The 22,924-nt window shown below is 34.8% G+C and overlaps 1 protein-coding gene across 1 annotated transcript; it reads right to left on the bottom strand.

Annotated features, from left to right (window-relative positions):
• Positions 1-308: 308 nt before the first annotated feature.
• LOC127523708 (integrin alpha-X-like) lies at positions 309-22,695 on the bottom strand. The gene is made up of 30 exons (XM_051914749.1): positions 22,579-22,695; positions 21,136-21,247; positions 17,534-17,637; positions 15,235-15,305; positions 14,545-14,659; positions 14,305-14,432; positions 14,005-14,156; positions 13,077-13,227; positions 11,699-11,849; positions 11,475-11,548; positions 10,227-10,344; positions 10,004-10,137; positions 8,524-8,664; positions 8,206-8,406; positions 7,134-7,267; positions 6,901-7,046; positions 6,596-6,744; positions 5,991-6,122; positions 5,828-5,901; positions 5,569-5,710; positions 5,211-5,309; positions 4,282-4,361; positions 4,044-4,130; positions 3,865-3,943; positions 3,603-3,698; positions 2,364-2,450; positions 2,110-2,220; positions 1,891-2,004; positions 1,391-1,501; positions 309-1,281 (listed from the first exon to the last, which is right to left on the bottom strand). The coding sequence occupies exons 1-30, from the start codon at positions 22,616-22,618 to the stop codon at positions 1,198-1,200; spliced, it is 3,417 nt and encodes a 1,138-aa protein (XP_051770709.1). The 5' UTR covers positions 22,619-22,695; the 3' UTR covers positions 309-1,197.
• Positions 22,696-22,924: the final 229 nt, after the last annotated feature.

The raw sequence follows: 22,924 nt of genomic DNA, 5'->3' as shown, positions 1-22,924 counted from the left end.
TGATTTTATTCTATAAATTATAAGGAAATATGGGACTTTGCATTGAGTGTTTATCTATTTCAAGTATTCCAGTGTGTCTTTCTACATTGATTTATAAAAAAAAAAAAAAGTAAATAAATAAACCAGCAAAAGGTTTTAGGTATCTGTTGGGTTTGCTGCAATTGAATCTGACATCTCAGCCTCACAAACACCCCAAATCACAGAATGTCCTGACTTATGTTCATATTCAAATTTTTATTACAAATACAAATTAAGGTATGCATATAAATAATGACACAAAAATAAGTGTAATGGATAATGCCAAAATTATTTAAATTTATTTTAATTTCCTTACCAACAAGTGCCATTTTTAAATATACCAATATTGCAAAAAAAAAAAAAAAGGCAAATTAAACAATATCTTTATATAAAGCAGAAAACATTAAACATCTACACCCAGTGCAAATCCCTATTATGAAAACCTGAAGAAACGTGATGAAAATATAAAATAAAAATAAAAAATAATAAACTATGTAAGCTTGTTTCTGCCACTCAGTAAAAAATAAAAAAGGTAACTGCGAACTTTTATGCCTCACAGTTATGTCTTTTTTTCCTCCGAATTGCGAGTTTATATCTAACAATTATGACTTTTTTTCTCTGAATTGCGAGATATAAACTTGCAATTGCAAATTATAAAGTCAGAATTATGATACAATTGCAATTTTTCCTCAGAACTGGATTTTGTATCTCGCAATTGTAACTTTTTTCTCTGACTTGCAAGTTTGTATTTTGCAATTCAGAGAAAAAAGTTACAAAGTTACAAAAGTCGAAATTACCTTTTGTATTTTTTTATTCCGTGGTGGAAACAAGCTTCCATAGAAAACATCTCAAAAACAATGTGCATGTTAGAAAAAGATCCTCCAATATTTCTAATATTTCTGCTACAGTTCATACTCAGTCATTATCAGAAGAAGGAAGTCAAATATTTGTAAGGCTATAAATACTTTCATTGTGGTAACTCGTTGTGCTCACTGATAAGATGATGAGTAGTAATCTTAAGTAACTTCAAAATTGTCCATTTATCATTTAAATAAAGTGTTCTAAATCAGTATGAAATATTTTGCTACAATGAGGTGTTAAATATATTCATGTTTCATTCTCAAACCCACAAAACACAATCAGTACATATACTGTATCTTATAACTGTTTGAGTGCACATTATTGTGTCATGTTTGGCTCTTCTCCTGCATCGCCCTGCGCATCCTGCAGCATCTGCTTGTACTGGCTTTTGAAGAACCCAGCCTTGTAAAGGGAGAAAATGCAGTAATATGCTGTAAGCATTAAAAAAAATAGATTGTGTAGAAAGGTGAAAGTGTCAGGGACTGAAACTGATTTTATGAAGGCGATATACCTTATAGAGGGCCGCTGTGATGAGAGCCAGTAGCAGCAGTCCTCCTATCACCCCTCCAATGATCTCTTTGGTCAGGTTCGCCTCCTCATACACCTCCACTTGAGTGTTAATCTACAAAGTGGACAAATGTGAGCAAGTGAATTTTTAGTGCAGTCAGAAGTGATCTCATTGTAACTCATTTGTCTCTGTGGCATTTCTTTAATAAAAATACTGTGACTTCCTTATTATGAAAACACACTTGTACAAAGTAAAGCACACACACATATGCACAGGAAGTATATGTGTGAAAAACATTGTAAGTGCAATTGTCAAGATATTTGCAAGAAGCAAAAAGAGAAAAAGTATGTGGTGTGAAAAAATAAGAATAAAACACAGAACAAATGAACAAATCATAAGCTATAAAAACAGTAGACTGCAGTTATTGATTCCCTCAAACAGAGCAGTGTTTTGAGAGCTCTTTTTACAGTCATGAGACTTGACGTGAACGATCACTGAATCACCTGGAGAGACGGTGCAGTGTGTTGAGGATCAGAGGAAAAGAAAATGTATTTGCTCTTGTCATAATCCAGAGATGTTGAACTGACCAACTCAAACACAGCAGCTCTGAGTCCAGTCTAAAAGAGACACAGATCATGACAATAAGAAATGATCAAACAATTCTGTGTATATATATATATATATATATTCTGCGATTTGAATTAGCTTTAAAAGTCAGATACCTGCTCTATCCATCCAGAGCTCACATTGCCAGATATATTATAGAGTTTCCTTTCATTCTTTATGAGAGTGACGTCACAGCTGAACACGGCACACACCGCCACAGAGCAGTTCTGACACACACACACACACACACACACACACACACACACCCACACAGAGAGACAAAGTTTCATTGATGTATGTATAACATGTACTACTAATAAATTGTGGAAAACTAATGAGGTAAAACAAAACATTCAAAAAGTGTCCTCACCACCACACGATGATTTTTAATAACGTCCAACAATGTAAAATTGGTGGTAACAGGCTTCTCCATGTTCTCGCTTTTACAGTCTGAAATCTTTAAAAAGAAAGAAACAAAATCTCACTTTCTGACAGCGAATGTCAGTTTAAAACAGTAGTTCTCAAACTCTTTAACTCGTAGGCCCCTGTTATCCGACCCCCTGTATTTGCTAACTATAGTTCTCATAAGATGCTTGTTCACAATCTTTTTTTTTTTTTTTAATGATATACTGAATTAACATTAATTAATAAAGGTGCAATGTGTAATTTTAAGCAACATCTAGTGGTGAGGTTGAGAACTGCAACTAACTATTATGGGTGAAGGATGGGATGCCATTTTAAACAAATTATTTAAAGGTGGGATAAGTAAATTTTGAAAAATGCTGTTGGACATTGTTGATAATTGAAATCAACCCAAACAAACCCATCCCTCTCTTCATTGCTCCGCCTCCAAAACTCACCCTCCAATCCTAACCACCCTGCTCTGAGTTGGTCTCGAACCCCGATCGCTGCTGGCAGGCGAGGCAAGAGCACTAACAATGACGCTAAGCACCTCATTCTCTAACGGTCGTCAGTGTGCAGTGGTTTAACTGCAGAACTCTTACTATCTGGCCACTGTTACACACGCAATGTGAGTGGATGTCTGTTTATCACAGCTGACGCGCAACAAAATGCTTCACAAAAAATAAAGCGCAGTTGATGAACAAACGACAAAGAAGCACAAAAAATGAACGTACAGTACACAAGAGTAAATAGAACATATTCGTTGTTAGTCTCCAACAGCACAGCAGCTCCAGACAATCAAAACCCAGTGTTACTCACATAAGAAGCGGGATCAAAGCAGCCCCTGTGTCTGTTTTCAGACTGTTTTCAGCGCTGGAAAGCTTTTCTAATGTCAACGCGGGTCCTAAAGTGATTGCCCAGTCATAAACCTTCATTCCAGTGATATTCTTTTGAGCTCTTTTGTATTGTCTCATCTCTCGTTCTGCAGTTTTTCTTTTTTCTTTTTCTTTTTTCAAATCTCCCTCTTGCTCGTTCTCTCTCCTCGACCGTCATACGCCCCCTAATGATGATTGGTTAGATGTTTGTTGTTGGTGTCGGCCCGACTAACTTCCAAACAGTGTTTTTGAAATTCTACTTACTCAACTTTTAATTAAAATAATCAGTATACCTGTATGGCTTATGAGATGAGAAATAAATTCACACACACTTGCAAATTTGAATTAGTCCAGATGTCAATATCACCAAGTTTCACTGGTACTCTGATGAACACTTTGAAAGTTAATTCTCTGAGGTCATTCTGAACCTGAAAGAGGAAAAAGAAAGTAAGAAAGAGTTATGTACAGTATGAGCATTTGAGCGTTATTAAAATAAATCCTGTTAAAATCTGTCATTCAGCCTTTCTGAAACATTAGATATTACTATAAAATAATATAATACACTTTAAGATAAATAAAAAAATTAACTAATACCCTTATTATCTGCTGGACGGGTTTCATAAGATCCCTTTTCCCTGAAGTAAAATTAATGTGGATGGTGGAATTTTCATGCCTTTTATTTAAAATGAAGAAAGAAAAAGACAATATTGCAGTATAGGATAAATAAAAATGTGGTATTATTTTTATACAGAAACATGGAGCAGAGCACTAACCTTATCAAGGCAATATAGATGGCATATTTGACATCGATGGTTTTCTGTTTTTTAAATTCACTGTCGATTGAGTGTTTGTCATTTCCACTGTGAGAGATGGAGGTTTTGATTATTAGTATGATTTATCCATTTCTGATAAAATGATCATGTGAGAGTCCTCCTAGAGCTCATGGTCAAAGGCTGTTTCACACTTTGAGTTCACTCAAACAACTTCTAGCGCACAAAGATGATGTCATACCTTGTGACCTCAGCAGTAAACGTCACATTTTGGCCCGGTGTACTTTCTTTATTAATACTGTATGTAATCTCAAACACAACCTAGAATTTGAATGAAAAAAGCCAGAATAAGACTACATTTTGGACTAATTCAAGTTTTTGTAAGTTATATGACAACGTAACATCTTGAACAGTCACACACCCATGAAAGTCTCTGGATAAAAGTGTTTGTTAACTGCTTTGAGTTTAAAAGTAATCAAGTCAGTAAATGAGCGTGTATATGCAAATGAGTAGAGCTGGACAATTTATAGTATATTAATCGTGATCATGATTCCTGCTTCTCTAGATCAATTAAACATAATCGTTGCAATATTGGCCCACTGGTTATTTTTCCTGAAAAAGGGTTTTTTTTTTTTTTTTTTTTTTGACATTTCTGTTTTCTTGTATCAGTAACAAGCCTCCGTGAGCTTTCATGCTTGGTTGCCAGACGTCAAGAGTTTAAATACCCGAATCAGAGCTTTCCTCTTAAATAGATAAATTATTGTACTGTTATTCTTTCCAACTTGACACCCATGCGCTGATCTGAAAAGAACAAGCAGACGTGTATGTTGTGATCTCCATTGTGATATTCTGCTCAAATGAATAAGTATTTGTACTGCCCATCTGTGACTAAATCAGTGAGCAAACCTTCTAGATTTATTAAAATTGAGACTAATTGTAATAAATCTAAACATGAATCTTGACTATAAAATAAACCCTGTCTATGACTTGATGTTCTCTTGATTTGTGCTTATGTGAAAGTGCAATACATTTCCTGAAATGTAAAAAGAAATGTCTCAAATGAGAATAATTGTTATTAATAATTTTAGCAAAATAATGATTATCAGTTTAACCATTAACATGCATTCCTCCACATTAGCAAATATTCATGTCAGCGGTGTGATTATTGACCTGAGTGTTTCCCTTGAGGATGGGTTTACTGATTTGGCAAGAGGTTTCTCCCAGTGTAACTCCTCGCTCAGCATCCAGAGACACACACTCCACTCTGCCCTGCTCATACAGAATGTTTATCATATATTTCAAAATATATACACACACATATATAAAACATGCTAACTAACATTCCATTTGATACATGTTTTGAAAATATTTGTTAAATAAACTCTAACACTCAATATTTTTTTATGTGGCTCTGTTATTTTAAGTTTCATTCAAAAATTCATTGTATCTTCATAGCTATTTTGCTTTAGAAATGTCATTGTTATCATTATTAACTAGTATCAGTTTCAGCATATGTGCCTATGTTTACCTGTTTAGATGTGAATCTCCTGTAGGAAAGTCCAAAGGGGTATTTGAGGGTGAAGAGAGTGTTGTATGAGTTTTCTCCTCTGTTTTCTACAAACACTGTCACATTGAGCTCCTGCATTATCCCAACCTCTATGTTTGTAGCCCTGGATCACAGAAACCAAAGAGAGATTCATAAATACTTTCATAAGCATCAATATGATTTGGAATTATTTATTTCTTTTCATACTTCAGTTCAGAAATAGAGCAAATGGTTTGCTCACCCAGAGAAATTGAAATCCATTCTGAGGTCGTCAACACATAAATTATCAGTTCCACAGTTTATCTCAAAATCTAGCTATAAAAAGTGAGGGCACAGAAAAATTCATGAAATGTTCATATGTGAAGTTCTGCTAGCTTCTGCTCTTAACACAAATGAACTCTTACATTGTGGTCTGTGGAGGTCTTTATCTCTGGCAGCAGTATTGGTCTCAAGTTTTGCATATTTGCTGATGGAAGACCCTCAAATGTGAAATTTAACTGATTGGACAACGGGTTCAGAGCATCTTCTGAACAAGCCTTATGGAAACGAGAAATAATAAGAGATGTTATTAACAAAACACTCTATGGTTATACTTGGGTCACTCTTGCTTTGCATTTGATTTTTGTTATGTCCCCATCATATTTCTTAAAATGTTGAACATAATATTAAACATTTGTAGTTTTATCACAGTTAAGAAGACTTAACATCCTCTTTGACATCCTGTTAATTTTCTTGCTGCTGTGTAAATAATCAAGTTATAATTAATAGTTTTTGTTGTGTTTAAATGTTTTTATGTGGAATTTCAGCAGAAGATCATTTGTAACACTTTTAATGCAAGCACATATAAGTTACATTATAACAAAAATGTATAAAAAAAGGGATAATTAATGAAGTTTGAATACCTGAGTTTTAAGTATAAGAAGCAGGAATTACCCTTTTAGTCCCAAATTATAGCCTAGAATCATCAGATTCACTGAAAATCTGTTTATAAATGACATTTGGTGCTTACCTCTATGAGGAAAGCATGACTTTTGCATGCTTCCTGCAGCCCAATGTTCATCACATCACTGTGGAGCCGGTTTTTGGGTGGGAAGTATGCTCTATATTTCTGTCGCTTGACATCCAGCGTTATGGTGTAATTAATATTTGCAGTCAAATCTAGGAAATGTGTTAGATTATAAAAGCCCAAAAATATTAGCAATACAACAATACCAGATTTCAAGAGCACACCAGAATACTACAAACCTCAAGCAGGACATATGAACTTATGAGATGTAAGAACACAATAACTATGTAATTATATTATGAATAAACCTGTTATGCCATGTTTGTATCTGCTCATGGTGAAGCACACAGTCAGGGTGTTTTGCAATGGCTTTGTACAGTCTGTTTGGTCACCGGTTGGTATTTTGGTTGGGTTGTAAGTTACTTTGGTTTCCAAGAGCATGATGGGTCTGGACCTGAATGATCCACATATAACACATATGAATGATTATGGCTGAAACTGTATTTGTATATATTTTATTTCTTTATAACAGAAAACAGACCTGAGAAGCAGAACTGCTCCCTTGGACCCAACAGCAATGTCAGGAAGCTTGTCTTTAGTCTGGTCTAGAGAAGACTGACTCAATGAAATCCCAAAGAACCGCAAACCTGGTCGCACAGACGATCCAACAATCCTCTGTTTCATTCAAGAAATGAAATGCAACAAAAATGTTACCAGTGTTGGGAAAAGTTACTTTTAAAAGTAATGCATTACTCCCTAAAAAGTAACTAATTGCGTTACTTAGTTACTTTGTATGAAACGTGATATATTACATTACTTTTGCGTTACTTTTCTCACCTGGGCTAGGCTTGCTTGATTGTTTCTTAATAACAAAAAAAAAAGTTCTATTTTTGCAAATGTAAAGGCCCTTTCACACCAAAAGTGAAATGAATAAGCCTCAGGTTGAAGGAAATGCATATCTACACCTGTTCATACTAGGATAGGATACAGGAGAAGGAAGTTCAACACTCTTATTTCTAAATCTAATCTAAAGTCATTTTTGCTTATTAGTATGGTTAAATTAGATAATTGAAGGTCAGCAGCAAAGACACTGGTTAATGAAGTGAGATTAAATACAATTACAGGTTTGTGTACATTTCTGAGATTACATTTTACTGTTTTTATTGAGGAATTTGAGGAATACTGAATGTTTTGTGTGAGTCAGATGAGTAAATGCATGTTCACATTTAGTCTAGAACTACAATAACCATCATGTTCACACAGCGAACACAACACCTCTGCACTTTATTTCTCTTAACATGGGGACAGGAGAGCTGTCGGTCAATAAATATAAAAGTAACTTGTGTTACTTATTTGAAAAAGTAACTTAGATATTTTGTTGTAAATTGAAAAAGTAATGCATTACTTTATTAGTTATTTAAAAAAGTAATCTGATTACATAACTCAAGTTACTTGTAATGCATTACCCCCAACACTGGATGTTACAATGAGTTTATGAAGTGAGAAAACAAAAGTAAAGTAATGCAAGAAACCAGGGTGAATAAATGATGGGAGAATTAATTTTTATGTGAACTATCCCTTTAAACTGCCATCAACCCATGTCTTTTTTTCACCTGTGAGTATTTTGGAATGATAACTCCATTTCTCCCATTGAAGATGTAGATGCTGCCCTGTCCATCCTCCTCTAAAGGAGCTCCAATCAGCACATCCATGAAACCATCACCATTCAGATCTGCTGGACTGGCCAGAGAAGAGCCAAACCGACCCCTCTGACCTGCCATGCCCACCAGTGTACCCGAAAAAATGAAGTTTGACTGTGAAGATATAACAGAGAGAGGAGAAACAGGGTTAAACATATGGAAAGGTATATTTATTCAATCTTTTCTGATGAAAATGTTCATTTTAAATGAATTTTAATTGAAATCACTGACCTGAGGCGTGAAGACAAACACTATGCCCTCCCGGTCAGACTCCATGTATGTTGGTGCCGATACCAAAAGTAGATCTGTAATGGAGTCACGGTTCAAATCCACCACACACACCTCAGCTCCAAAATATGAGCCAATCTGAGGCTGAGAAAAGAGGAAGAGAAGCAATATACATTCATGGCCAAATGTTTTGGCAGTGACAAATTTTGTGCTTCACAAAGTTTGCTGCTTCAGTTGTTGTGGTGTCGATTCACATTGTTTCTAGATTATTGTGCAGAGTGATCAGATGGATTTTAAATAATTACAAAAAGCTTAATTGACCAACAACAAACAACAAAAACCCACAAAAACCCAAATCTCTCTGTTTTTTGGCCCTGGCACAAAATGATCAGCTAATATAATTTCACTAATCATATCACCACATGGAAAAGTGTGAACAAGTACTAGTCAGGAGAAATCACTCTATCATTCTGACAGAATTATAAGAGTGATTGCTATAAAAAGAGGAAGGAAGTGCTTCCAATCATTGTGTTCTTGTCTTAGCAATGGTTACCTCCAAAGAAAGATGTGCAACCATCATGTGTGGAGAGATGCATCTGCATCTGTGAGGCCAAGACTTTGGGTCAAGAAAGGCTACAAAAGAGCCAATTTTTCTCCAAGAAAAACATCAAGGACAGACTGAAATTCTGCAAAAGTACAAGGATTGGACAGCAGAAAACTTGTGCAGAGTTATTTTCTCTGATGAATCCCCCTTCTGACTGTTTGGGACATCTGGAAAATCAATTGTCTGGAGAAGAAAAGGTGAACGCTACCATGAGTCCCGTGTCGTGCCAACAGTGAAGCATCCTGAGACCATCCATGTGTGAGGTTGCTTTTCATCCAAGGGTTGTGGCTCTCTAACAATTCTGCCCAAAAACACTGCCTAGAATAAATTATTGGAATCGAAATGTCCTGCAAGAGCAACTTCTCCCAACAACCTAGGAGCAATTTGGTGATGATCCATGCGTTTTCCAGCATGATGGAGCACCATGTCACAAGGCAAGAATGATAATGAAGTGCATAGAGAAGCTGTGGCCAATCCTCAAAAGGCGAATGGACAAGTAGACACCAACAAATTGTGATAAACTCAAGCACTAATAAGGCAAGGATTTGACCCAGAAGCTGCTGATGGGGGCAGTCGTAGAGGTTATGAAGAAGAAGGGTCAACACAGTAAAGACTGACTCTTTGCATATATTAAATGTTTTTGCCAATAAAAGCCTTTAAAACATATTAAATTCGTATCGTTGTTTTCCAGTATAGCAAGTGAAAAAATGATCTGCAAATACTGAAGCAGCAAACTTTGCGAAACAAAGTTTATGTCACTGTCAATACTTTTGGCCGTGACTGTAGTTTACCATACATCAATTTTGAGCTCACTTTCTTTCATTCACTTACATTAATGTGTGAAGTCCTAATATTTTACACAAATATGAGTGTTACAACCTTAGGAGGATCCAACTTCTTAAAGTCCTTTCCATCAATTCTTGAAACAGTTACTTGTCCCTTATGCTTGTGTCTTGGTGCTCCCATTACTGCATACTTTGCTCCCCACAGTGTTGCTATTGCCAAGGAATAACCTGTGAAGAAAATACTTGAAAATATTCAGATGTTTTTTTTTTTTTTTTTGACTAGTTTATTTTGATTTACACAGTTGAAGAGATCTCACCTAAATAACTGTCATGCTCACTTCCAGCTTGAAAGTCATCTGACTTATCATTTGGTTTGTACAGCCGATATCCACCCTTCCACTGGAAAGCTCCCACTGCAGTCATTATCAAATCTGCCTGAATGCAGATAATATTACAGGAATTTTGGTAACACATGAACTAATAATGAACTGCACTTCTACAGCATGTATTAATCTTTGTTAATGTTAATTTTAGCATTTACTAATGCATTATTAAAATCCAGAGTTGTGTTTGTTAACATTAGTTAAAGGATTAGTTCGCTTTCCAATTAAAATTTCATAATAATTTACTCACCCCCATGTCATCCAAGATATTTATGTATTTCTTTCTTCAGTCGAAAAGAAATGAAGGTTTTTGAGGAAAACATTCCAGGATTTTTTGACCGATCGTTTTGCTAGATAAGACCCTTATTCCTTGTCTGGTATATTTTAAAGCCCTTTGAAGCTGCACTGAAATTGTAATTTTTACCTTCAACTGTTTGGAGACCATTGAAGTCCACTATATGGAGAAAAATCCTGGAATGTTTTCCTCAAAAACCTTAATTTCTTTTCGACTGAAGAAAGAAATACATAAATATCTTGGATGACATGGGGGTGAGTAAATTATTATGAAATTTTAATCGGAAAGCGAACTAATCCTTTAACTAATGTTAAATAGAAATGCTTAAGAACAATCTTTCCAGATAAGTTTAAAGGCATACAAATTCAATGGTGTGTTTTTCATTGAAGTTGAAGAGTAGTTCAACATGAGTCAAACATCATGAATATCTGTCATTGCAAATAATGTCTGTCTATAAAAAAAGCCATGGTAAACACAAACAGCTAGATTTGGCCTGATGCAAGTGCACTTCCAGGTTGTTTTTAAAGTACTTTCCAGAATACTTATGGTTTTAAAGCAGTTTTACAAAGAATGGCACCTTACAAGGTCTAGCAGTTAATTTGAACGGTGTAATTCAGTTAAATTGTATTAATGGTAAAATTAAGTAAATTGTTGTTCAAACAATATAATACTGACAATAAAATTAAAATCAACTTGAAAATTGCTATGTTAAATTGGGAAAAAGCATGCAAAGGCATGAATTAAATTAAACAGAAAGAAAGCAATTCAACAGCTCCAAATCTATTTAAGTAAAAACTATTTCTAACCCATGTATTTCTTCTTTTTCATTTCTGTGCAATGTCTCTTTCATTAGTTTGGTGTTAAATAAGTTAAATACATAGAATTACATTTGATGTAAATGCTGCACTAAACCCGTCCTGTGCAAACTCCATTCGAGATGAATCTCCAGAGGTCTGGGTTCCTGTACAAATAAAAAAAAGCAACAACACAGTTAACTATAAATTTATTATTTTAAATCAACACAATGAACAAAGTAACTGTGCTCACATGACAGCTGATGAATGTAAAATGTAACATTGTCTATTATTTTTCATTCCCTCTGCAAACATACCTTCAATGGCAATAATGTTCTCTTTGAGTTTTTCATGAATATTTTCCAGCGCGTCGAAATCAGTTACTTTGAACACATGATTATTGGAGGGTAAAGAAGCAATAGTTTCCAGCTCCCATTTTGCTTCGTCACTATTAAAAGCATTGCCAACCTAAGAAAAATTCAATGGAGATAACTGTAACACTTCATAAATGTAATGATGTAATAACATTTTTGTTTTTAAATAAAATGTTTTTAATACCCTTCTTTCTTTGATGAATGATTTTTATTAATAAAGTGGATCGATCACAAAAAAAGTTAATTATGTCATCTTTTACTCACCGCCATGTCATAGCTTTCTTTCTTCTATTAAAGAGTTAGTTCAACCAAAAAAAAAAAAAAAATTCTGCCATTAATTATTCACCCTCATGTCGTTCCAAACCCGTAAGACCTTCATTCATCTTTTGAACACAAATTAAGATTTTTTTAATAAAATCTAAGAGTTTTTTTTTTTATTCCCCATAGAAAGCAACATAATTACCGTCATTATAGGTCCAGAAAAGTAGTAAAGACATTGTTAAAATCCATGTGACTGCAGTGGTTCAACCTTAATGTTATGAAGCGACGAGAATACTTTTTATGCGCAAAAACAAAACAAAAATAACGACTTTATTCAACAAATTCATATCTCCCCTGTCATTCTCCTACGCTGTTTGCATTGCATTGCTTTGACCTGGAAACGCTGAATGTAAACAGCGTAGGAGAATGACAGGGGAGATGAATTTGTTGAATAAAGTCGTTATTTTTTATTTGTTTTTGCACACAAAAAGTATTCTCGTCTCTTCATAACATTAAGGTTGAACCACTGTAGTCACATGAACTATTTTAATGATGTCTTTAGTACCTTTCTGGACCTTAAGTGTGGTAATTACTTTGCTTTCAATTGAGGATAAAAAAACCTCTTGGATTTCATAAAAAATTTCTGTTCTGAAGATGAACAAAGGTCTTACCAGTTTGGAACGACATGAGGGTGAGTAAAAAAAAAAAAAAATAATAATAATAACAAATTTCATTTTTGGGTGAACTAACCCTTTAAATGCAAAGGAAGATATTTTGAAGAATGTTTCTGTTGTTTTTGTCCATACAATGACAAGACAACACTGGACAACATTGACTTTTATTGTAAGGACAAAATAAGAAGACATTCTTCAGAAGAAAGAAAGTCAGGTTTGGAATGACATGATGGTGAGTAGATGACTGAATTGACATTTTAAGAGGAACAGTAAAACAGTTAAACCTAGCTTTTTGCATTATTTCAACATTTGACTACACATAATTCAACATTTAATGTTCTGATGCCAGAGATTATAATGTTGCAGTATGTGAAGAACAAACCTACCCCGATTGCAAATCGTTTTATGTTCTTTGCGTTTGCCTCTGATGATGCCTGTGTCAATATGCTCCTGTCATGTGACTGTCCATCAGTAATAACAAGCAATATTTTATTTGCTGATGGTCTTACCCCTCCATTTGGTGTAAATAGATCTCTCCTGGGTATTTGAAGAGAGATTTAATTTTCAGAAGTTTGTTGAAAAGTAGTTTTCTATTTCTTTTAAACAAAAAGACATTCTATTTTAGCTGGACAGTGAATAAAACGGGTGATAAAGACCCACAGACTTACAAGGAGGAGGGACCCGAGAACTATCTATAGATTTGGGGGTTGGCACTATTGACTTAGCCAGTAAGTAACCCACCAAAACACCCTAGAAACTGCATAGCAATATGTTAGCAAGGTGTTAGTATCTCAGTTGGCTCCCTAGTGAATCTGTATATCTGTATTTATTGAATTAGTTTATATAATTGGTATGTTTTGTGTCATTGGTTTATGTATTACTGTGAGCGACTTCACAACTTTACTACAGCCTTAATGACATCATTTCTGATAAAAGAACATTAATACAGCCCTTATAATGGCTGACTTCAGTGCCCTGACTATTGAACTAGGAAACTGATCGATACACACCATCAAAACGCTTTAACAACCTCATATCAAAGCCCAGACAAACACCCACATCACCCTAGTTTTGTAGGAGATTACTGTTTTTCTTTCATTTTTTTTTTTTTAAATGTAATAATCTATATGAAATTGTACATGATAGTTGTGTTCTTTTTTACTTCAATTCAGACTGTATCCTAATGCTTTATTTGAACTTCTGTACATAAGCAAGCAAACGAGCTACATAATATATGAAATGGGCCACACTAAATCTAGTTTAACAAAGTGTTTCCAATTATTGCAGTAAAAAAATAAATAACACATATCTTACACAAGCTTTGAGATGGCTGTCGCAGTGTAAGTGCTACCTCCATTTTGGTACGGTATATTTGTCACTTTAGATTCCCATGTGCTGTCCTGAGTTTTGAGTTGATTGAAACTGTAGTGAATTACACAACCACTGGAGTATTGTGCTATGGCAAACTGTAAACCAACAACAATCATTATGTGGTCAATAATGTCACTCTTCTGACAAAAGACAATTTCAGGTATTTTGCTTTTTATATGTATAAAAACATAGGCTATAGCTAGTAATTAAATTTATTAAAGTGACATTGAGGGCTATTCCTACCTGTGCATCTCGCTCAGTAAAACGCTTGATCACGTTTGTAACAAAAGTCTTCATCGTAATGAAATTCCAACTCCGCACACTCCCAGATCCATCTAATAGAAAAGCTATGTCAATCTGACCAAGACAGTCTGTAAATGAAGAGAAGCAGAAGTGTGAACATATGTAGTTAAAACTGCAGTTACATCAAAAGAGAAAAAACTTCTTTGACTGAAAAAACCCTTTGACGACAATCATATTTACCTCTGTATTTAGAGCTGGGTCTCGGTGTTATAAGCAAACTGTTTTCTCTAATGAAGCACATGCCTCTGTAGTTGGTAACTGATACACATTTCTTTGGAATGGTTGGACCACAAATCTGAATGAGATGGAATTTAAACAGATTTCACTTTAATAAAAGGAACACTAAATCAAATGCTAATTATAGACCACAATACCAATCACTTTTATTGCTCTGCTCCAACACATATGCCTCAGTACAATAAATTGTATCAAAAGCACTATTTTTTACTCTTAAAAATGTAGGTATGAGAATAAAACATTGTGTCTTTCAAAATTTATAATACCTTGAAATTCAGATTAGTTTTACTGAGCCAATTTAATTTGACTTTTCAACCCGATCTCTTGGGGGGAAAAAAATATTTTATGCAGTGGCGATTTTGTATGAATTTGTACAATGCAATTTATAAGGAAACATCCAAATTTATTTTTAGAAAAATAAAAATAAGCACAAAGATCCACCCCTAAACGTAACCGTCAGTGGTGCATAAGCCTACACAAAAATGTACGAACGAGATTGGAATTAGCCACCAATTTGCCAGAACTAAAATAGTTACAAATTGCCATGAGTGTGTGTGAAATAATGCATGTGTGAAATAGTTATAATATGTACTTCATTTGTAACTGATTCAAAAAGTGTTCTGAAAAACTTACCGCCAGCTTTGAAGACTGAGAATCTTGAACCATGGAAAGTCCAAGAGACATGTTGACAGCTTCTGAAGGCACTTCATTAACACACAGACGTTTTTTGTTTTTGTTTTTTTTCAAAAAAAAAAAAAAAGAAAGAAAGAAAGAAAAAAGAAAATAAATTCTCACAACTTTGGTGTTCTCAAAAACAAATCTGAAGTACCAGCAAGGGCAGCCCAGAGGTCTTGATATTCTTGATTTCATATAATAATTAAAATGATGACCGATTGCTGTAATTGATTATCACAATAAATGTTACATTTCCTAATATCTTTAGTGCAGTGGCATGATTTTCTCAACTTTAACAATACTGCATTTGAACAAGCTCCACCATTTAATCCTGTTATCCAAGTCATTTAAAATATTTATTTTTTTTCTTTAATGAATAGTGAACATGTCACAGAAAGAATGCAGATGAGTGCAAATTCACAATAATAAACAGGGTTTAATTCAACAAGCAGGCAGAAACTCAACAATATGCTCCAATACAAACAATAACCGGCAATGAACACAGAACTGGGGTGTGTTCCCCGAAAGCATCATTAGCCAACTATTGTCGTAAGTCCCACTGAACTCTATTGGTAATGATGGCACTTGCAACCATAGTTCGCTTTGGGAAACGCACCCCAGGCAGGAACTTAAATAAGCCCTGTCCAAATACCCACACTTGAGGTGCGTCCGAAAACTGGAAAATGCTACCTTCGGACGATACATTTCAAGGTAGGAAGGCATCAAGGCACGTCCGAATCCAATGTTAGCTTCACTTTCTCTTTTCTGAGATACCTTCATCTGATCGATTTTTCAAGGCAGCATAGATGTATCCTTAGTTGCCTTTGATATCCCACAATCTTGTGCTTTCCAGACAGTTGAGCTAGAAAAATAAAGATGGCGTCCGAAAGTTGTGTTTGCTGGCCAGTTTGTGAGTAAATGTACATTTTTGACCAACATTTTCCACTTTTGATGTCATTTCTAGCAAGAAACTCTTACGCTGCCTCAGAAGTCTGTCCAAAATCCGTTTCATGAAGTGCCTTCATGCACAAACGCTGACTCAGTCATTGCTTGATAAAGCAGCAAGTCAGCTACCTAGGTTTTCGGACGCAGCCTTGTGGTCTTGGCCACTTGAGAGCGCGTGCACGCGACAGGAAGTAAGTGCACAAGACTGTCCCATGTCTTAAAAATGCCCAAGTGCATTGCCCTTAATGCACACTAAACCCACACTATCTTGAATACCGCTTCAGAGCGCTATTCGAGGCTAAGCGTATCCCATCATGCATTATGTTCGGGGACTCACATGCCCCGAAATCGCGAGATGTCAAGGAAAACATTTGACTCTAAGTTAAATTAATTATATATTACATATAATTTGGTAGTAAAATATAAAGTGTTGGACATTTTATTGATGCAAAGATGGGTAGGCTGTGTGTATTTTGTACATCATTTGCAACGGCTTTTTATCACTGAAAGAAGCACCACAATTTTAATATTATGTCTTCTGTTAGTTACATGGCGACCACTGAACAGACATTTAGAAGTGTATTTTAAAATGCAAAGCATTGAAAATAATATTAAAAAAAAAAAAAAAAAAAAAAAAAAAAGCTCTGTAAGCACTTGCATTTTTTTTTTTTTTTTGCAAGACTATAAGTGTCTCATCAGTAATCAAAAGGTCTACACACACTTGCAGTCTTCACACCTACTTGAACACTTGAGCCAAATACAGGAAATATGTCATGTAAGTAGACAAATGGTCAAGTGCAAGTGTGGGTATATGGACAGGGCAATACACAGATGATGACTACTAAACGGAAACCGCTAACAAGACTTAACTAAATTAGAAATTATAGTGACTAACGAGTACTAATGCAGACAAGACAAAACTAAACTAAACTGAACATACATGTGACAGAACATCTAAATGATCAATAACTGCACACCAACATCTGGCCCCAAACTGGCTAAAAACAATGCAATTTAATTGCTTTTCATTTGGAACATTTATTTAATGTTAATCACTAGAAAAATACAAATCAAATCAAAGTTTTAAACTGCATGTCCTAAATTTGGTAACAAGGTAATGGGAAATAAAACAGCTCATATAATATTTAGTATAACCTTCTAAATTTTATATTTTTTCCAAAAGTTAAGCACCTCTGTTCATTTGTTCAAAAAGAGAATAACTCTCATATACAGTATTACTAGACCATAGTATATTCCCTACTTGAAAAGTGGCAAAGCACATTTCAATACTGTAATACAAAACCCCAAATACCATCAATCTTCAGTGATGAGCAGGTTCCTTGAGTGACAGCACAGTTATAAATCAATCCTCTTTCAGCTTGATTGACTTGAATTAAAGGATCGCTCACGATCAGACTATAAGAAAAAGGGAAAGAATAAATACATAAATTACATCTAAACAAACAAACAAATAAAATAATGGTTAGGTACAATTATTGTGTTCATGTTCTATTGCAAAACACTTTTGCTGCTATTGAGGTGTGATACGGGTCGGGTTAAGGACAGGTTTGGTATGGGTAGGTTAAGGGGTCATTGTACAAGGCTCATTTTGATTATTATAAGGGAACACTGTTTCGCGGTCTATATTACATTGTTTTGATAAATGAACAAGTGTTTTCTTGAAAAATGTATTTGTTTTCTCTTGGTGATGTATGATTCAATGTTCATAAAGGAACTAAATGATTGATAACACTTACAAATGATGAATAGTTTCAACTTTAGATTGGGTACTGCAAAAACATTTCAATTCATATTTGACCTAATGTAATGAGATTTGTTAGCATTTTATTTGCATTAAATAATCTGTGAACCATTATGTAATGCTTAACAAGTTTGTTAATGATTCAATAATGAAGCTTTTGATAATTGTAACCCATGTGTCAAAATGTAACAAAGATCTTGGCTTGGCTTGGCTTGGCTTGGGAACTTAAACAAGACACTCACCAATAGTGGTACATGGACAATACATGACAAGGATGCAGGGCAAACGTAAGGGCTTAAATGACCAGGGACTAATGAACAAACAAGGAACACCTGTGAACAATTAACCAATGAACCAACTGAAAGCAAACACATGAACAGGGGAGTACATGGAAGGATCACATGAGGACAAGGGAATCACATGACAAAAGGGAGCACATGGCAAAACATAAACATAGCAACAAGACATGAACTACAAAATAAGACATGAAACATGAACAAAACCAAAACTAGACATGACAAAAAACCATTTGTAGATTTTTAAAAAGTGATTGATCATATGATTTGAAAGTTTAATGATATTTCTAAGCATTTCAGTTAACATTAACTAATGATCTGTTAAGCATTATATAATGTTTGTTAATGATTTATTAATGAAAGTTAATAAAAAGTATTACCCAGTTCTGTATGCTTCTTGGTACTTTCTCTGTCTACAGCCAATTAAAGGGTTAGTTCAACCAAAACGACATTTCTATTATTAAGTACTCACCCTGATGTCGTTCCCAAACCCCTAAGACATTCATTCAACTTCGGAACACAAATTAAGTTATTTTTGATGAAATCCGAGAGTTTTTTTTTAATCTCACATAGAAAGCAACGGAATTACAGTCATTCAAAATCCAGAAAAGTAGTAAAGACATCATTAAAATAGTCCATTGTGACCACAGGGGTTCAACCTTAATGCAATGAAGTGATGAGAATACCTTTTGTGCGCAAAGACAAAACAAAAATAACTACTTTATTTAACAAATTCATCTCTCCCCTGTCATTCTCATACGCTGTTTACAGTATGTCCTACGCTTCTAGGTTCTATGTCAGAACGGCGACTCATTGGGCCCTATTTTAAAGATCTAAGCACATGGTCTAAAGCGCACAACGCAAGTGCACTTAGGGCGTGTCCAAATCCACTTTTGCTAGTTTAACGACGGGATAAATGGTCGGCACGCCCGGCGCATGGTCTAAAAGGGCTGTCCCTATTCTCTTAATGAGTAATGGGTTTGTTTTGGGCGTAACGCGCAATACACCACTCAGAGTCTCATCTCCCATTCCCTTTAAAAGCCAGTTGTTCTCGCACCATAGCGGATTCGCTATTTACAATGGCGGAATTTGCAAGCAGAAAAACTTAATGCTTAAATCACGCGAGCCGACCATCTACAGGACAAGCCGGATTCCACCAAAGCATTTTTATCTTTATGCACACAATAATAATCTTTTACATTGTAATTCTTTTATTTTTTTAATATTTGGCATGTTTGTGTACTGCTGCGCGTCCCTGTGTGTGTAACAAGCAGAGTGTACGTGCATTGTGCACCCACCTATAGGCGCATATTACTAACACACTCTTTAAATAACAAAAAAAATACTGTGCCATTGACTTTAGACCAGGTTTCAGTTGGTCAGTGGTGCAGTCTATTTTTGTTGCCTCAAAATAGCAACACACCAACAATGCGCCTGAACACACCTTGTTTTCAAACCAGCACACCCATGGGTGAACAAATGGGCACAAATACATCACATGTATGCGTCATTAAGGTTGAACCACTGTAGTCACATTGACTGTTTTAACGATGTCTTTACTACTTTTCTGAACCTTGAATGATGGTAATTGCGTTGCTTTGTATGGTGGATAAAAAAACTCATGGATTTCATCAAAAATATCATAATTGATGTCCTGAGTCAGCATACATGTGATGCTGATTTATGAGCTGGCCAATACACAGTTATCATTTTCATGTCCTGCGCATTTGCACCCATTTGTTCACCCATGGGTGTGCTGGTCTGAAAACAAGGTTCAGGCGCATTGTTGGCGTGTTGCTATTTTGAGGCAACTGAAATAGACTGCGTCACTGACCAACTGAATTGCGTAATTGCGTTGCTTTGTATGGGGGATAAAAAAAAACTATCAAAAATATCATAATTTGTGTTCCGAAGATGAACGAAGGTCTTCGAGGTTCAGAACAACTTGAGGGTGAGTAATCAATGACAGAAAATTCATTTTTGGGTGAACTAACCCTTTAAAGCATGGCATATCTCAAACTATAATGCTGTAAATTCAGTAAATTCAACAGGGGATGCTGCATTCAAAGAGCCATTTGGGACTTTTGGACTGGCAAATTGTTTAGAAGTCACACAAACTTTAAATAAACATTTTAATAACGAGTCAAATTCTTCACTATGTGCAGTGTGTCACGGTGGTTGCAGCAGAGATGAAGCAGGATCAAGATGCAGCAGTCTTTATTCTGAATCAAACTCAAATATGACAGATCAGGAACAAAACAACCAACTTAACGCAATGTAAAACTGACAATGAACTTAAAGAAACACAGGGCTTAAATAGACAGGACAAACAAAGAGAGAACCTAACTAAACACACCTGAACTGATCAAATCAGTTACCATAGAAACAAACAGGCCGGGGACAGAACTAGCAAACTAGAAAGCAAACCTAGAAACTCAGACATGAACAGAAAAGCAGATCAAAACTAAAAACTATAGTGACACGATGAAGCACAAAATCTATAGTCTGAGTTTTTTTCATGTCCATCTATTGAAGTAGCATCTATTTTAGATTCACCCCTAAAGGCCATATAAAAACAAAACCAACTGTGGTGGTTGATTGATGTTGGTAAGCCAGTCTCTTCCTGTTTCAGTGTTCAGCTCATAGCTATAATAAGCTACAGAGTGAAGGAGACTTTATGCTTATAAAACTGCTCTCCACAGGTTGCTCATTATTAAATAAATGCTGATCAAAATTCTAGGAGAAACCTGTGCAGTGTGGTGAGTACTGGCTTCCAAACAATGTAGGGTTTTTGTTGTTGTTGTTGTTTTTGTTTTTGTTTGTTTGTTTCACTATCAGTGGTTATGTTGCGCTCACCTTGTGTCTTTCTGTATCACCTTATAGCCAAAGGCAACATTTTGACGTGAAGGCGCATTGAAGGTTTTCCAGGAAACAGGATCGATGTTAAAAGCCATCACTGACTGAGATACTAATATGTTTAGAAGTGATAAAAAAAGAGACTGAATTAGAAACTAGAAACTGTAATCTGACATAATTAAAATGTATAAAATTGATATTTCCATTTCTGTTTGCTGCTGATTGGTCAATACAACATTGCAGTCATGCTAAAATACATTCTATAGTAACAAACACCAGTTCAGCAGCTGCTGGAGATTTCACTGTCTAGCACCAATATAGACAAATATGTAATGAGAATACACTCAAATGTTTTGTCACCATTTAAAAGGAAAAGAAAAACTCAAGGCTATGTTTGCTACACTGTGAATATAATCATTGTGCCTAAAAAAAAAAAGCTTTAGTTTGATCAGTTTCCTCTGAAGTGTAATGTTTTTCATACAAATATATAAATATGTGAAAAGCTGTCTTGTGCATTTAATTTTTTTTTTTTTTTTTTTTTTTTTCTCCAGTTCTTTTCTGTTAGATTCGGTTTTTGAATGTGTGCAATGTGTGAAAGCAGAAAGCTTATATGAGAAGGGCATGTAGAGAAGGAAGTTCACACTTGTTGCAATTTGTTCTTGCCTTAAAAGGGTATTTGGTAACACTTTATTTTAGGGTATTTTAACTAGTTGCTTATTAGCATGCATATTAATAGAATATTGGCTATCTAATTAGTACTTATTAAGCACATATTAATGCCTTATTCTGCATGATCTTATTCTACATTCTTAATCCTACCCAATACCTAAACTTAACAACTACCTTACTAACTATTAATAAGCAGTAAATTAGGAGTTTATTTAGGGAAAAGTCGTAGTTAATAGTTCATACGTGTTCCCTATACTGAAGTGTTACCGGATATTTTTTACCTTCATCATTGTCATATGTCTGGTCATGATATTATGCTATTACTTTAGGTTTAGAATTTATGGTGTTGTCTAAAATTAGATGTTTAATATCTTGTGATCAACAATAAATCAATCTACAGTAAAAATTAAAACTGTAAGAGCTTTAAACTTAATTCCTACAATGATACACTGTTTTCTTTTTAAATCACTCATTCATCTATTCATGTTCAACATGATTGTTGCAATGCCTTTCATACAGCTTTAAATTTTAACAAATTTAGACTATAAAGAGAATGTAAAGCCAATTTTACCAGGAGAGATCATGAAACTGGTTAAAATCTTATCTTATTAAATCTTATTTTATTGGTTTCAATCGTACAAAAGGGAACAAAATGGTTTTCGATAACACAAGAAGGCTTATAGAGAGTGGAAATAGACAGCTATTGAGGTAGTGATGGTGTGTACAAAATAACAAATAAGTAATAAAAGATAGAGTAGAAAATAAATATCTTACCACAAAAGATGCATAATCTGATATAGAAGTTGTGGTCCATTGTAACTTGTCAAATGTAGATATGGAGGACGCATGAGGTGAGACAGTCAAGCCAATAAATGAAAGTGAAGATGAGACCTAGAGTGGTTCATATATATAAAAAGGGGTGGAAGCATCTTACTAAAGAGGAACAACTATTTTGATAAAAAGGGAAATGAGTGCATATTCAAGAAAGATGAAGCTTAAAAGGTACAATATGTAAGAGTTTTGGATTAAAATATCCAAAAACCACTAGAACAGTGTTATATATTTTGTTGACTTGTGTACTTACATTATCCCAAATGATTCCAAGAATGTTTAAATCCAG

This window comes from Ctenopharyngodon idella, chromosome 12, assembly GCF_019924925.1.
Source record: "Ctenopharyngodon idella isolate HZGC_01 chromosome 12, HZGC01, whole genome shotgun sequence".
Taxonomy (NCBI): domain Eukaryota; kingdom Metazoa; phylum Chordata; class Actinopteri; order Cypriniformes; family Xenocyprididae; genus Ctenopharyngodon; species Ctenopharyngodon idella.
The sequence above is the reverse complement of the archived record's forward strand: the minus strand, read 5'-3'. Positions and strand labels throughout refer to the sequence as shown.